This window comes from Hibiscus syriacus, unplaced genomic scaffold (genome assembly GCF_006381635.1).
Source record: "Hibiscus syriacus cultivar Baekdansim isolate YM2019G1 unplaced genomic scaffold, ASM638163v2 tig00110893_pilon, whole genome shotgun sequence".
Classification (NCBI taxonomy): domain Eukaryota; kingdom Viridiplantae; phylum Streptophyta; class Magnoliopsida; order Malvales; family Malvaceae; genus Hibiscus; species Hibiscus syriacus.
Genome location: NW_024062901.1, coordinates 6,641,150 through 6,657,931, shown reverse-complemented (window position 1 = coordinate 6,657,931; position 16,782 = coordinate 6,641,150). Strand labels below are relative to the sequence as shown.

General features: G+C 35.2%; 2 protein-coding genes across 3 annotated transcripts; both read left to right on the top strand.

Annotated features, from left to right (window-relative positions):
• The first annotated feature begins 469 nt into the window (after positions 1–469).
• On the top strand, positions 470–6,935 carry LOC120145178 (protein TIC 100-like). Its single transcript, XM_039159069.1, has 11 exons — positions 470–1,189; positions 1,476–1,547; positions 2,354–2,443; positions 2,567–2,740; positions 2,960–3,050; positions 3,439–3,501; positions 3,604–3,670; positions 4,929–5,032; positions 5,115–5,241; positions 5,342–6,075; positions 6,383–6,935. Exons 1-11 carry the CDS (start codon positions 549–551, stop codon positions 6,785–6,787), a joined length of 2,568 nt encoding a protein of 855 aa, XP_039015000.1. The 5' UTR covers positions 470–548; the 3' UTR covers positions 6,788–6,935.
• On the top strand, positions 840–15,708 carry LOC120145180. Of its 2 annotated transcripts, XM_039159070.1 has the most exons (4): positions 840–850; positions 4,073–4,080; positions 14,989–15,428; positions 15,514–15,708. In XM_039159070.1, the coding sequence occupies exons 3-4, from the start codon at positions 15,047–15,049 to the stop codon at positions 15,678–15,680; spliced, it is 549 nt and encodes a 182-aa protein (XP_039015001.1). In that variant the 5' UTR covers positions 840–850; positions 4,073–4,080; positions 14,989–15,046; the 3' UTR covers positions 15,681–15,708. The 2 variants fall into 2 exon arrangements, with proteins under 2 accessions (XP_039015001.1, XP_039015002.1); XM_039159071.1 differs by lacking the exons at positions 840–850; positions 4,073–4,080 and having other exon boundaries at positions 14,772–15,428.
• The last annotated feature ends 1,074 nt before the right edge of the window (positions 15,709–16,782 follow it).

The following is a 16,782-nucleotide window of genomic DNA, read 5'->3' as shown; positions in this document are numbered from 1 at the left end:
TTAGTTTAAGGTCTAGGTGACTTGTGAGAGTTTTAAGGTTGGAATAATACATGTGAGGTCAATAATGGTTTGGAGTGGTCTGTGAGGATTTAGGGGTGGGACGATGTGAGATGGTCGATGAAGGTATGGGGTGATTAATTGGTCGGTTGAGATTAGATTTTGATTATTTTAATTTTATTTTCTTTTTATTTTAAATATTACATATTAATAAAAATATAATGCCATAATAAAAAAATCTTAAACTAATCCATGTCATCATAGATTTTGTAATTTAAAGGGTGGAAGGATTAAAATATGAGTAATTCGAAAATTTAGTGATTAAAATAAAAAAATTTAGACTATAGTGATCAAAGTAAGAGTGAAAATATAGTTCAGTGATAAAAGTGGTGTAATCCAAAAATAAAAATAAAACAAGGGGCAAAACGCCCAGAACCCTTGTGAAGTGATAAACCACTCTTTGAAATCCTTGAGAAAGAGCCATTTTTTCCTTCACATCCTCCGCCCTACCTTATCTTCTTCAAACTCTCTTCTCTATCTACTTCGACCCAATGTCGAATGACGAGGAACAACAGCTCACCGAGTCACAAGACCCTGAAGACGAAGATGATGACGAACAAGGGCAACAACTCACTGAGTCGCAACTGCAGTACCCAGAGTCCGATTCCGACTCCGACTCATCCTCTTCCTCCGGAGACTACATCGAAGAATCTGATTCCGAAACACTCACCTACACCCGACCCGGAGAGGGCCCCCCGGAAACCGAAATCACACCCGAAGCCAACATCCGGAGGTACACTCGGATGCTGGAGAGCAAGAGATTCAAGAGGCTCCGAGAGGAGGAAGACGAAGAGTACGTTTACTTCGAAGACTTATGGGATTTTCCTCCGGACCCCGAGCGCTGGCGGGAAGAGGATTTGCAGGAGTATTGGGTGGATGCTCCATTGGAAATGACCAAACCCGGCTGGGACCCGGTTTGGGCCGATGAGGAAGATTGGGAAATTGTTAGGGATGAGATTGAGGAGGGCCGGGACCCAGGCATTGCCCCGTTTTATGTGCCTTATAGGAAGCCTTATCCGGCTATACCGGAAGATCATTATGATATTTCCAACCCCAAAGCGGTTATTGAAGAGCTGGATAGGATTGAGGAGTTCCTCAAGTGGGTCAGCTACATTTTCCCGGATGGAAGCACGTATGTTCAAAATCTCCCTCTCTCTCTCTCACACACACACAAAAGTAGGACATGTTTGTGAAGAGTGTAAACTTAAAGAAAGATTAAGCTTTGTGATTTTCTAGATGTGAAAAATTATGGGTTTATGTGAGGAATGTGTGAATCTGTTGAAAGTTAGTCCTTTACGCCTTTCTTTTAGTCAAATAGTTTGCTTTCGATATGATTTAATTGATGAGTAATGGTATGCTTGATTCTTGTCTTGCTTTGACTTGTTTGATTACTCATTATCGTCATTCTGCATTTTAAGGTATGAAGGCACTGTTTGGGATGATTTGGCTCATGGAAAAGGTGTGTATGTTGCAGAACAGGGGCTGGTCAGGTTTGTTAATCTTTTGCTCGTCAACCTTGATTATTTGTGTTTGGTTTATCTATGTTACTGTATCTAATGCTGTTCTCAGCTTTCTTCATACGTTTGTTCTTAGTGCCATTCGCCCATTCTGCATTGATAGACCCTTAAACATGCAGATAAGATTGTGCTTTAGTTGTAGGATTCAGTGGCGTTGCCAAGCACCAAGGTGCTAGAGGAAAAACACAACTGAGACCCTTTTGGGAAAGGCACGTTAGATCTGACACATACCTGGTTGCACTTAGGTGTGCCTTCTTGTAAGGCAGTAGGTGCAACTAGAAGCTTGCCTGATTGAAGTCCTATTGAGTATGTTTCTTTTTCCATTCGCTTTCTAATAATAAAAAAAATGGAGTACTTGGAACTATATTGATGAAGAAGGGAAAAAGAAAGCTTGTATGAACCTCTCTTTAGAGTTTATTAACAGAATTATATATCTTAAGCTTGTTGTATTTACGTGCACACCATATATATAATGTGCTTCACTTGCATGCACTGTTTTGCATCTTGCTCCTTGGGCAATATAAGGGCTGTAGTGCCTTGAGTGCATCTTTTACCCTTGTTTTACAGTGGTAGGATTGAAATGATTGCATCTGCATTGTTCAACCTTGAGAGTGCTCTTTGAATATTTTGTTTTCCTCTATTTTATGGGTCCATAGTCCATACATTTGTTCCAGATTGAGCTAATCAGTTGCATCAAGTTCTTGTTACGTTTGGCGCACACAAGCACCAAGAAATACAGAAAAAGAGAGAAAATCTTATAATACGGTTCCTTTCTATAGGTATGAAGGTGAATGGCTACAAAACAACATGGAAGGTCATGGCGTTGTTCATGTTGATATACCTGATATAGAGCCAGTGCCGGGTTCCAAGTATGTAATAACTTGTGAACTACGTATAATGTGCTTATGTTATAATTATAAGTAGATTTTACAATATCAGCAATAAATTTATAAATGATATGGTGAAGTTAAATTTTTTTCCCATTTTTTTAGGCTTGAAGCAAAAATGCGAGCCGAAGGGAAAATAATATCAAGAGATTTCATGACTCCTGAAGATAAAGAATGGTTAGAGATGGATGTTGAAGATAGCATTCGTATGGCGGATGGGCAATATGAAATACCATTTTATGAGAATGATATATGGATCAAACATTTTGGGAGAAAACCGTATGTTTCTCTATCAAGTATTCTATTCCTTTCTTACTATTATCATCCTTGCATTCAAGCCTCCCCCTTTTTGTGACCATGTGCATGTTGCTTTTACGTTGAGCATTTACGTTGTACCATGCAAGGCACTTGTACCTTACTTTTTCTGCCAAACATTTGCGACTTAGCTGGCATATATCTCAGTTTATGGTGTTATGAAGACAAATATTTCTGTTTCAGGGAGAAGGGTCGATATCGCTATGCTGGGCAGTGGAAGCATGGTAGAATGCATGGGTGTGGTGTATATGAAGTCAATGAACGCACCATTTATGTATGTGCTTGAAATATAAGCCATTTTGTTTGAGGCTCAATTTATGTAATGGAATCCATTTCTTCTATGAAGATGTGGATTTGTTTGGCATAAGATTTAGTACATGTTGCTGCACCTCATGACCTCTGCTGTATAGGCCTCAGTTTTCTTCAAAATGATGCTTTCTAGTTACATAAAAATAGAAAAATAGAAAATTTATGCCATATTTTTTAAAAGAAAGATGCAATGTTTAACGTTTTAAGAGAATGCAAAACATTCATCAATCAATTTGGTTAGTCACTGATTCTTAATATATTCTTCTTTCACTCGTAGGAACCATGTCAGGTACTCAGATTCTTTTATAACAGTGCTTGACTGCTTTTGTGCTCCATAATTTGTATGGGTGCAGGGTAAATTCTATTTTGGAGAGCTATTGCAGGATTTTTATGGTTGTGATGAGAACACTTCAGCGGTATTCTAATTTTTTTTCATACTTAATAAATAGTTTTAAAATGAAGTAGAGAGGGGAAGAAATTCTGTATATGTATTTCTCTGACATTGAGTAGTCTTTCAGATGCATGCTGGTATAGCAGAGGTTGCTGCTGCCAAGGCTCGGATGTTTGTTAACAAGCCAGATGGAAGTATGTAATCTTGACTCTATTAACTATAAAATTCATATAAGTGCAGAGGCTTGTTTTCCATAATAACTCATAAGATTCTGTTCATGGAAACATGATAAATGTCTATATCTTATGTTTGACAAAGAACTGTGATAGCAGAATATGCATAACATCTATAAAATTTGACTGGTTCAGGTATGTGAGACATAGTTGCGCTTGTAATTGTTCTTACAAGAGTTTGACATGATTGACATGAGGATTTTGTCTAATAGTGTTAATCATCCGAACTAGACATGTTCAAGGTCTGAGCTACCCGTCCAATCCTGAAGGTCTGCCCAGAATTTGGGAGGGTTTGGACAAAAATGTTAGGTCCAAAAATGGTCTTAGACAAAATTATGCCCGTTTAAAGTAAGGAGCGACCAGTTTTCTATGTTTATGATTTATATCATGTAAAATTTGAATTTATTATAATATATAATACTATAAAGTATTAAAAAATATATTAAGTTCATGTATAAAAGAGTTAAAAAAACAATTTTCATAAAAGTAAAAAATGTTTATATATTTTTTAATATTAAATTAAAATAGAATAAATATTTTTTTAAAAATAAAAATAATATGGGTGGGCCATAATTGGGGTTGGGTTAGCCATTTACAGATACGGGCCGGCCTGGGCAAAACCTGAGGCCCTATTCCGGGCCAAGCATGAAGTCTGTTTAATCCCATGAATAATCCCGGTCTATAAACTCCTGTATATTGCCAACTAATGTTTCAAGCGTGTGCTAGATATTGGTTTTAGAACTATGCTCAAGTAAGTGGATAAGTCAACAGAAAGAGATGAAAACAAAAAGGAATATCTAGAGACGAATTGGGTTATAAGCATCGTTAGTAAAAGCCACTTTGAAGTTGTAGAAACATAAATTAGAAGATGAATATGAGTTATAAGTCAATGGAGCCTTCCTCTAAATCTTCTGAGTTACATAAATTAGAAGACGAATACGAGTTATCAAGTTTTTGCGTGCAAAAGGAAGCTCTTTGGAGATTTCAAGGAGCATCTTCATGATTGTTTTTTTAGGATTTGTCTTTTGGGTCCTTTGGAATATGATTTGAAGTTCTAATTTGCAGTTTGTCCTGCTGTATTTTCCTCATTGTGGAGGGCCTGCTGTATTTAAGTCTACGTGATACTTCGGAATTACTATGCCTTTTTACATTTAGTTACCAACAATTTTAAACATTAACCTTTTATGAACACAACTTTTCTCCTGGCTTGCATGTACAGTGGTTAGGGAAGAGAGGGGTCCTTATGGTGATCCTCAACACCCCTATATGTACGAGGAGGACGATGTATGGATGGCACCGGGCTTTATCAACCAGTTCTACGAAGTAAGTAAAACTTTTTCTTTTACATGGAGGATTCTTCCCACAATCATGAAAAGGGAGAGGAAATAAGTATGTTTGCTGACAGGTTCCCGATTATTGGAAGACATACGTGCATGAAGTTGATCAGGAAAGAGAAATGTGGTTAAACTCATTTTATAAAGCTCCCTTGAGATTGCCTATGCCTGCGGAGCTTGAATATTGGTGGTCAAAAGGTACTTCTTTGGTATACCCTTCAGCTCTTAGTCTATGGTGATATCAAGAGTCCTTTCATTTTCGGTTTGTTAAAATGGGTGTTGACAAGTTCTTGATCAGATGAGACTCCCGAATTTATTCTTATCAACAAAGAGCCGGAACTTGACCCTGAAGATCCATCAAAGCTAATATATACTGAAGACCCGCTCATTTTGCATACCCCAACTGGAAGATTGATCAATTACATCGAGGATGAGGAACATGGTGTTCGATTGTTTTGGCAACCACCTCTAAAAGAGGGTGAAGAGATTGATGAGAAGGAGATCCAGTTCCTACCCCTTGGATTTGATGATTTCTATGGACGGGAAGTGATTCAAAAAAGGGGTAATATATGGAAGCGTTTAATAACTGCAATAGAAAATGCGTTGAAGCCAGGATTTGTTAAACTAGAAAAGTGGACTGAAGAGAAGAAAAAAGCCAGTAAGTTGAAGATGGAGCTTATTGAAAAGGAACTTGACCATATAGAGGCTGAACTATGTTTGGAAGAAGCCATTGAGGATTTGGATGAAGAGCTAGAGAAGAAAGAGAAAGAGGAGGAGAAGAAGATGGAAATGGGTCTGTTGGAGGATGAAGAAGATCCTTCTGTGGCGTTTAACAAAGAGGATAAAGCCATTCCCAAAGATGATGTTGACAAAGGTTTCAATGAAGAGGAAGAGGATGAAGATGAGGATGAGGATGACGTTACACCTTCGAGTTTTGGATCTGTTCCTTCCGACCAGAAGGGGAAGAAGCCTAGGGAGCCACCATTTTTTTCATCTTCATTGTCATTTACTTCTTGCAGCCTTGTTTCAGCAGTAAGTTCTTATTATTCGTTTATATTTCCTCGATTTGTTCTCATTTCTGTGTAAACTTTTTGATTGCTCAAGGATTGAAAAAATTATCTATGAGGTGAAGCCTTTGCTCTTTGAATAGTCTCAACTTTACAAGGTGCATAATAAAATTCATCTGATATGCTTTTATTCCGATATCAAATTTTAACCGAACTGGCCTTTTGTTTCTTTTCTGTTTATTTTCATGATCCTTTATACTTATTAAATAGGTAGTCTTTTGGAGGTTGCCTTTTATTGTGCATTTTAATTGTTAAAATCTTTTGCTTTACAGGTTCCATCTACATTGCGAGAATCGTTTTCATCATTGAAACAGGTTAAATTACCTCAAAAATCCCATCCTCCCTCATGTGTGGAAAACTCCGATGAGCCCGTGAAAATGATCGGTTCGGTCAGTTTCCCTCCGGTGCTAGGCCAGAAAGGAAGGTTGAGAGCATTTAAACAAGATCATCAGAAGTTTCAACCGCAAAGTCGATCTAGTGGAAAGAAGTCTCATTTACACTCCTTATGTAAGATCTTATCATGTCCTTCAACCACTACGAGAAGCCATCTGAGACAGCCCCGGAATCTTGACCATTTTGAGCTGCGTGCTGCACCGGAGAAATATTCCGACAATATTTTATCTTTGCATATTCCGGTTCGTTATTTGGAAACCTACGGAGATACAACAAGGTATTGAGCCTCATTGTAGGAACTTGAATGATCGCACCTACTAGGGCCGGTCTTTTGTTGAGGTTGCATTTGATTGTTTTTTGGGAAATCTTTGTTTCAATATGCACTTGGTTTTATTTTTTTAATGAAATCAAAGTCAAAACATTGAAAAAGCATTTTTGATTCATTTTTTTATATGCAAACACTGAAAAAGCTAAGATGATCAACAAAGTCTCGTCTGGCTTTTTTCTTGGATGCTCTGATTCTTATATTTTGCAGGAGTATAAGAAACATGAATGCATGTTTCTTTTGGGCAATTGAGATTTTTGGAGTGAATGATCAACTTCATTACGTTTGGTTCTGTTTAATGGGAAATTCTCCGACCATGAGTGTGAAGTGATTTTTTTTAAGTGAATTACATAAATAATCGAGTAAGTTTTTTTTTCTATTAAAGTTTTGAAAATAATAAAATGTCTATCGAAAAGTAATAAAACACTTATTGTGTCGTTAACAATGTATTGCTTCTTTTTCTTAATCTCACATCCATTATCTCAATTTCCAATAATTCTCCATTCATTGTTGTCCTTCATGATGTCAATTTTTTCTTGATTAGTGACTTATAATTGTACTTTCATGTAGTAAAAAATCTCGCTTCCCAACTATTTTTGTCATTATCTTGTCTATAATCTTGTCAAGCATTGTAATAATATTCTTGTACCTTGCCTCAATAATACTCAAATTAAAAGACTTGTACAAATTATTGTCCATTGTATTTGACTTGACGTGCAGTTTTTGAAAAACCTTGGTTCACATTTTCTCTTTTTCCCTAAACAATTCATTAGCAAGTATGGAATCAATCTTTGATAGTGCATCTTTGTTCTCCTTCAATTTTCTCAGTCGTGAACTTGACAACTTTTCAAAAGCAAAATTGATATGCTTTTGTTCTCTTCCTTCCAGTCCGATTCGCAAACACGTGTCTAGCATAATCATTATATTCTACTTGTGGTAGGACATCATTTATAACAATCTCAATACATTGTCAAACAAAATATAAATAAATTGAGATACAAAATAAAATTTCATCATTATGTATATTAAATGTAAAAATCAAAGTTTACCTTGTGTTGGTCACTGATGATGGTGCAGTCAAATCCATCATACAATCCAAGTCTGTTGTGATTAGACTTAGAAACCAATACTAAGAATCTATGACTCAGATGGTTGACTTTGACTAAAAAGTAATTTTTTTTGAAAAATCATATTTTATATTTTTCGACGTCCATAGTCCGAATTTGCAGTCCGTTTTACCAAATTCTAACCCAAAAGCCCTCAAATCGAGCATTACAATTCGAGCATACATATGTATTTAATTATTTTATTTAAGTGTATTTAATTGAAGGTCAATGACTTATTTATGTTATTGTTTATTGAAGATACTCAAGACTCCCCCAATTGCCCTTCAGTTCATTCCAGCTCCTCCCGATCAGTTCGACCACACAAGCCTGCAGTTACCCGTATGATTATTATAAACTCTATGATATTTAGGATTAAATAATTACTTAATTAGTAACCTTGTTCTGTTATGGATTAGGTTCGAGAACTGCTGTAGATTGTGGCGAGACCGGTGTTCAGTAGACTTTCCGGTCTGAATTTCGTTTTGTGAGGTGTGTTACTTAGGTGTTGTATGACATGTTTTGCATGTTTTATAATTTAATTGATTTATATGTTATGAAATTTAATTATTTATCTGATTAATATCCTAATTTCTTGATTTATCAATTACATTGTGTTATCTGATACATGTTCTCTTATTTATCTATTTTACTAAGACAATTATTTATAAATGTTTTGTGGAATTCTAGACTTCTATATACTATCTGAAACTACTTTATTAGGGTACTGTTAGGTAGGTGTCTTGAGATTTTGAGCAGGGTCGACCTAATACATGTGCCAGATGGGTCTTAGCACAGGGCAGCATGTTTGAGGGGGCATCAGACTGCCAGGGTTATAATAAAACATTCGTGAAATACAAAGGCTAAATAATAAATATGCATGTTTTGACTCGGGGACCAAAATATATTAATTTAAAAACAAACATGACTCCCTCAGTAATAAACTCATTCGCCCGACTATGAAATACCCTGGACCCCTATTAAACGACACCGTTTTATTAAAGTTAAATAACACCTTAAATTAAACAAAACCTAATTTCTGCCACACTCAACCTATTCCAGCGCCGCGCTGCTCGCCCTTCTTCTCTTCCTCACCCTCGCATGGCCGAAAGCAATGGCTCCTCAAGCCAGATAAAATCCGACCGGCCACCATATTTTGGTGGCCACTCTTCACTCCGTTCACTGCCAATGACAGCCCGAGGGTCCAAACGACTCCGTAATCGACCTAAACCGCTCGAAACGATTCTCCTAACCTCTCATCTTCTCGACTGAATAACCCCCAAACCCATGGACGCCATTTGCTAACCGTAGATCGGTGAAGCTCCACCTCTTGACCACCATCCACGACAACGGATCAAACCCAAAGCCGCTCCTAAAACAAACCTGATCGATCACACCTTCACTCCCGACAATAGCCCCGACGCTCGGCCAAGGTAAGTTCTCTCTTTTCTTTTTGCTTCCATTTTTTTTGTTTTTCACTCGAACTGATCCCCTCTCCCTGTTTTTTATTCTTTAGACTTAGTTTTGTTTCAAAAATTTTATAAAGCTTAATATCATCCACAACAAAACCCGTACAGAGTATGGATGGAACCAACAAGACCCTTTTTGTGTTTCGAACTGCCCAGGTAAATCCCCCAATCCCTCGTAAATTTGGGTTTTAAATAACAATCGTATACACACAAAAAACGAAAAAAATGAACTGGAAAATAAAGAAATCGAAGAAGAATTTTTCGAAATACATGTACCACTATAGCTTTCTCTATTTTTGAATTTGAGATTACACCATTGTTCCTTTTCGTATCCCCTTTTACACTGTGAAATTGCAGATCCTTCTTCTTTTGTTGATCTTTCTATGTTTGGTTGATTTCTGGTTCTCTAGTCGATCGTTTCTGTTTTTCTCTTTTTTTCAGATTCCGACAATTGGAGCAACAACTTGACAAGGATTGTGGTCCCATTCCGACATGAACAAACAATGTTGATGTTCTGTAGGCCTTTAACTTATCTGTCTTTGCTCTTTTCTCAAATCGAGTATTGTACATTTGTACTAGGGAATATCTGTAGATGCCGGGGCGTAAACCAGCCTTTTAATGCCCTCCATACCAAAATTTAGGTTCAAATTGGCCCTTTTATTTGACTACTTGGTTTAACTGGGTATTTGTATTTGGCTTATTGGATCAAATAGGTTAAACAAGTACCGAATTAAACGAAGAAGCATTCATGTGACAATGTTAAAGGGACGTTTTTTACTATATGCTTTAAAATTTCACTGCTCGATAAGGATAGCAGCGGAGTGATGAACGTTGCTCGTTGTAGGCTTTTGCAAAGTCTTTATCGTAAAATAATAGAGGTTTTTGCTTCAAAAAATGCACGAAGGCATCGTTTTAGGTGATATTTGTAGCCTTGTAGGTTTTGGTTTGTATTAGTATTGATATTGTTTGATTATAATTTCTATTACATTTTTGTTTTAAAAAAAATATTTATGTTTTGTCTATTATACGGTACAAGTATAGGGGCATAAAATTATTATTTCGCCCAGGGCATTAAAACTCATTGGATTGGCCCTGACTTTGAGGTTCAGCTAGTTGGTAAATCCTTTATGTTCTAGTCATTTTTGTTGGACTCCTATATCAATCAAGTATATGGTAAGTCCTTACGAGTACAGTTATGGAGAATTATATGTTGGTGTAAGGGTGGAGAGTAGTTATCCATCTAAATAAACCTACTAATACTTTTATAGTACTTTTTTGAACTATTTTTGAACTCTTCTGTATGTTTTATATCGCACTTATTGGAACACATTGAGCTTCCTAGTTCACTCCCCTAACTTTTCCCCTTTCAAATACTTTTAGTTATATATCCCGGACCAAACACTTGGAGGATCGACACATTTTGTATTGTACTTTCATTGTAATGTTTTCATCTTCTGAACTACTTTTATTTTGATGACATGTGCCCGTATATTGATATTTTGGTTTTACGACATCTTATGTTATTCTTGATGTATGAATTTATATGATATTTGTTATTTGATATTCAATACTTGTGACTTTATGTTGTTTTCTATTTTAAGAATTGGTTTCGATAGTATTATTTTGGATCTATAAATGTTTTTGAAAATATTTTAGAAATTTGTAATGCGATTCGCTAGATCTAGACGTAACGTATAGACTGAGTTTAGAGGGTTACATTTAGTTTGTATCAGAGCTTTTATTTTTAAAACCTAAAACCGTGAATAGGTCTAAATACATGTCACTAAGGTTTTATAAGTTTAACTGTGTACGGTATTCCAAGTGTCATATCTAATTTCAAGTTCTTATCCTTGTGTAGTTAGCCTCGAGATCCATTGTTATAAGTGCTAGAAGGGTCGTCGACTACCCCGTGTGTGAGGTCGGTATGTTATATTCGTTGATCCGATTGAGGACCCACCGCTGCCAGTATGTTCTCCCGCTCCTTCTGGCTCGTCAGTTGTTAGAGATCAATCGCCTGTTCTTGGGGTTGATATGATGACACCTGTTAGAGGAGTGCGGGACTATGTCTATAGGAGTTGTTTTGGACGAGACATTGAGTAGACAATTTCTATAGTTGATTCAGTGTGCAGTTAGAGCAGCGAGTGTCACACTCGAAGTTCCAATCTCTCAAGCTCTGATTTTTAATGTGATTCGAACATTTGCGGCTCTACAGTTAATCTCATCAATACTATCTCATAGTTTATAATTACATTAATAATTGAAAACGTAGTTTTATGGATAGGAAATGTTTATGATTACGTTGATAATTGAAGACGAAATTTTATGGATAAGAAAGGTTGAATATTCAGGAAGGATAAAAGATTCATTCATCAGCAGCCATTCCAAAAGATAAACTTCCTTTTGGCCAATCATTTCCCATAAGAGATTCTCCATCTTCTTTCCCACTTGCTTACGTCTTTTTCTTCCCATCATAATATTGCAATTATCAACCTCCCATTAAGTATTAGACTGCTCGAGAATTGTTCTATTATTTGGGAATTGCGATTTTGAAAATGTATACGTGTTTGGTATCGCTCTTATAATTCTTTTAATAAACTGGATGATAATAAGATAATATATGTTCATATTTTTTTAAAATTTATTGATAATGTATATAGATTAGAAAGACGTAATTGTTTAAATTCATGATTTAAAAAAATAATATTCACTTCTACTACTAAAACTATTTAAGATTCCAACTTCGAAAATTTTAAAATGTTTTAAAAGTAATTATTTATATTAAATTATAATAATACAAAGGGTAAATTACATTATTCCTTACTAGTTTATTTATCTCTTATTTTACTCATTGTACTTTCAATTCTTTTAATTTACTCACTGGACTTTCAAATTACCCATGTTTTGATCACTCCAAATTATTTTTTTATTATTTTCTTATGATGTGGCATTTTTATTATTATTTAATATAAAATAATTTAAAATATAAAATAAAAATAGAATGTGGTCGAACACCACTACCGACTGTCGTAGATGGTGGTCGTTCAATCCCGAATTTCATAGGTCGCTTCACCTCGACCCTGTGAGTCCAAATCCGACCTCCATTTTGTCAAAACTTGCTCGAAGCCAACGAATTAGAAATCAGGGGTCGAGGAAGTTGAAACGTTTCAGTCAAGGTTCACGGGTTTTTGGACATTTTCTGGTGAAACAATCACCGGATTCGAACTCAGGGGGTCGAGATGAACCAACCTATGAAATTTGATACCGAACAATCACCATCTATGGCGGTCGACGGTAGTGTCCGATCTCTTTTTATTTTTATTTTATATTTTCAATTATTTTATATCAAATAATGATTAAAAAATTCCATATAATACCAAAATAATAATAAAATAATTTAGAAGGATCAAAATAGGAATAATTTAAAAGTTTAGTGAATAAATTAGAAAAAAATAAAAGTATAGTGAGTAAAATAAGATAAAGAAGTGAGGTATTGTGTAATTTGGAATGTTTGGCTCTTTCATTTCACTTCATTATCGCCTACACCAGTTGAATCCATTTTGAAGGGTTTTAGGACCCACATTGCAGCCTTGAGTTGCAGGCTCCTCCCACCATTAATATGTCACCTTCCCTAGGTGTTACCATTCCCTTCGCTACATTCCAAATTTTTGAGTTTAAGATCTGCCAAACCAATCAATAATTTCCATATTCTTTTTTCCATAAATATCTTAGGGTTATTTTACTTCAGCAATATTTTTTAAATAACTTTTTTTAGTATTATTAAACCCATATTTTTAGTTTCAACCTTTTAACATTAATTTGTTTCACATTCTTGACATCTATAGTGTTTGAATTCGGATCATTAAGGAATAACAATAATTCTTTTATCGCATAAGTCATTTGATTCGTACTAATTTTTAATGACTCTACTTTTGTGAACTTTTTCCTTTTATTTTTTTTGAACATTTTTGTATTTTGGTTCTTCTTTTTGTTCTTATCTTTTTTTAATGTTGGATTTGATGACGTCTCAACTGAGAAATATAATTCTTTGTTGTTATTTTGATGATATTTTTTGCTTTGGTCCTCAAAGTTGGATAGGTATACATGATTATATTCATAGATAATTTTTTACGTCACTCGTCTCTAATACGTGATTTGTCCGTGATTATTCGATAGTTTGCATTTTCTTTTATCATAATTACGTGTTTACTCATCCATACATTTGGCAATACTCACTGCTTACGCAAAGTAGTAGCTTGATTAGGTCAATGAAAGTTCCACCAGCCTAATTTGAAGGGTAAATTACAAATGTAGTCATTTAACTTTATTCAATTTTTTATTTTTCTCACTAAACTTTAAAAAAATTAATTTTATCACTGAACTTAATATATTAAGTTTTTTTGTCAGTAAATTTTACTCTCTCAGCTATTTTATTCACTCTTCCATTAAATAATTTACCACATTAAAATGATGTCGTTTTAAAAGAATAAAAATTTCATTAAAATATCATCATTAACTATTTAACGGCTAAGGAACTCATGTATTAAGTTCAATTAGATAACTAAAAAGATTTAAAGTACAATGAGTGAAATAGAAGAGAGAGTAAAATTTAATTACCAAATTTATAATTTAGTCAAAAATTTTGAATTATTAAAGTTGAGTTTATTTAGTTTATATTTAAATTTAATTATAAATATCTATTTGAATAGTTTTCAAATGGATGAATTTTTTATATGCGATACACAACATGAAGAGTGAAAATATTTGGGTTGAAATTGAAACTAATCCATGTATTATTAAAAATTTAAATTATTCAAATTCTATTTTATAATTTAACTCAAATATCAAATTTATAAATTATAGATTAAATAAAATAAATTAAAAATTACAATCAAACTAAATTAAAAAAATTAAAATTTTCATGCCAAAATTATTCATCCATAAATTTGTCTATATCCAGTGCTTCGTAGTAGGCTAGTAGCTTGGTTAGGTCAATGAAAGTTCCACCAGCCTAATTGAAAAAATACGAAAAAAAATGAAGTCCCAAACGAACAGCCGCCGCCTCAAAACAAGGGGGGACAAGCCACAAAATGCTTCCACGTGTAGGCGGTGGAACAACCTTATCACCATGCAGTTTACCACTTAACCTTCAAGGCTAAAGCAAAGCCATACAGATGTCGCATCCACGGGCAATTGCCGGTCACCACTTGATTTTATCAATTCTCACGCGCAAGACGGATATTTCCTTTTTGTTTCCCATCAACCGGGCGTAGCAGGTCACCCTTTCAAATTTCAGACATTCGCAACCGTTTCTCACTCTTTTTCTTCGCTTCCCCGTCCCCATATAAATTGGCCTCTCGGAGCTTGGGCCAACTTCGTGTCATATCCGCTTCTCTTTACCTTCACTATTAGCCCTTGGGTTCCCTCTTTATTTACCGATATACCATTCATGTTATGATTGCTTGTACTCACCGGAAGCCCGAGAGCCGCCGCACCGCACCCGCTCTGGGTTTCCCTCGCGTTAGGTTCTTCCGTTTCCGGCGTTTGAGGTAATCGTTGACTTCCGCCTCACCGCTGCTCCCGAGGACAAGTTTTTTTTTCCTTGTTTATTTTCTCGTTTGAATTATTGTACAATTATCATACTTCAAGATGCCCAATTCGAAAAATAACCGCAAGGAACCGGAGAAGAACCGGAAGGGCAGGTTTTCTGAAAAGGCGTCGTCGTTTCACGGGAGAATCCCGTCGATAGCACCGGCGGAGCTGAGGCGACCGAAGACGCTGCCCGATCTACTTCCAGATAGGACTGTTGCCATGTCGCCGGATGCGAGGCCGAAGTTGACGAAGCTCCTGTTGAACGTGACGATTCAAGGGAGTCTCGGAGCTGTGCAAGTGGTGATGTCGCCGGAGAACACTGTCTCCGACTTAATAACCGCTGCTGTTAGGCAGTACTCGAAAGAATATCGCCGTCCGATCTTACCTTCAACAGACGCCTCGCTGTTCGACCTCCATTATTCTCAATTTAGCTTAGAAAGTAAGTTAAAAGAAACCATAACCGTTCGACCAGTAATCTGAATACACGTGTAGGCTTAAGATTGATTGCTGATATTTCCTCGCAGGTTTAGAGAGGGAGGAGAAACTGATGGCGCTGGGATCGAGAAACTTCTTCTTGTGCACCAAAAAGGCGGCGGCGAAGGACGATGAGAAGCAAACGACGTCGTGCTCCAAAGAAGCGGAAAAGGTGACAAAGAGTGTAATACCTTGGCTCAAATTCATGAATTTCTAGTTTCAAAGAAACATGGATTTCTTTTTTTGTAAAAGTATTGTGAAAAATGCCAATTTGAGCTACAAAATGGCATGCAGTGTCATGTTTATTTTAGTTAATGGAAAATTTGTATAGTTTTCTAGACTTTGAATATTTGGTTGTAAAGTTTATTAACCTCTTCATATAAATTTCCATGATATTCTTATTTTATTTTTTTAATATTTTGAAATAATTATAAAATATCTTTTGTGAAATTCATTAAGTAGTTAGTAATAGAAGAGGGTGTTATTTTTTTAATATTTTGAAATAATTATAAAATGTGTTTTGGATTGGTATGACATTCATGGATTATTATTATAACTTGAGCCCCACATGGGGTTTGGCCTCTTCTCTTAACACCCCAAATGCATCTCAAAGTTTATCTAAGTTATTTATTGAATTATCCTATCCCGGTCACTATTCGCAACAAGATCAATGTGAAAATGTACATTTCCTTTATTTTTCTTCTTATCAGATTGATTTTATATGAAATTCATTTAAAAATGATAAAAATCTATCTAAAGGTTTAACATGCTAATATTATGATCTCCTTCGGGGACGTTATACGATGTTAGTTTTGAGGTATGTTATTTGTCTTCTCGAAATAATATTTTTTATCATTAAGTATTCAGACAAACCTCTTAATTTCAAGAAAGCTCTCATACCCCGAAAATTATATTTTTCTGTTTACTTTTATCAATTTTGAGCGGGTTATGCGAAACACTAATATAATAAGAAGAAACAGAAATGAGATGTAAATGTTTTAAAATTAATTTTGTTGTGAATGATAACTGATGATGGACAACAATTTATTACTAACGACGATCAAGAAAATCCAATACTTAAAATTTAGTGTCTAAAATTTCAATGGTTACAACAAGCATCATGTAATTTGAATTTTTACAATTCAATATTATAACTGAAATTAAAACTAAAATTTAATTTTATAATTAAAATAAATAAAATTTCAATGATATGAAAGATATTATACATTAGGTGTAAATGGTTGTCCCTTGTTCTCATATGTAATGGGATAAGGGGGAAATAAGATAGTAGCTGCCCCCAACACTAGGTTGAGAACAAC

Coding starts and splice junctions, on each gene's coding strand:
- LOC120145180 (XM_039159070.1), top strand. CDS start 15,047: ATGCCCAATTCGAAAAATAACCGCAAGGAACCGGAGAAGAACCGGAAG. Junction 15,429..15,513: donor TTCTCAATTTAGCTTAGAAA/GTAAGTTAAAAG, acceptor ATTTCCTCGCAG/GTTTAGAGAGGGAGGAGAAA.
- LOC120145178 (XM_039159069.1), top strand. CDS start 549: ATGTCGAATGACGAGGAACAACAGCTCACCGAGTCACAAGACCCTGAA. Junction 1,190..1,475: donor ATTTTCCCGGATGGAAGCAC/GTATGTTCAAAA, acceptor CTGCATTTTAAG/GTATGAAGGCACTGTTTGGG. Junction 3,051..3,438: donor TCAATGAACGCACCATTTAT/GTATGTGCTTGA, acceptor GTATGGGTGCAG/GGTAAATTCTATTTTGGAGA.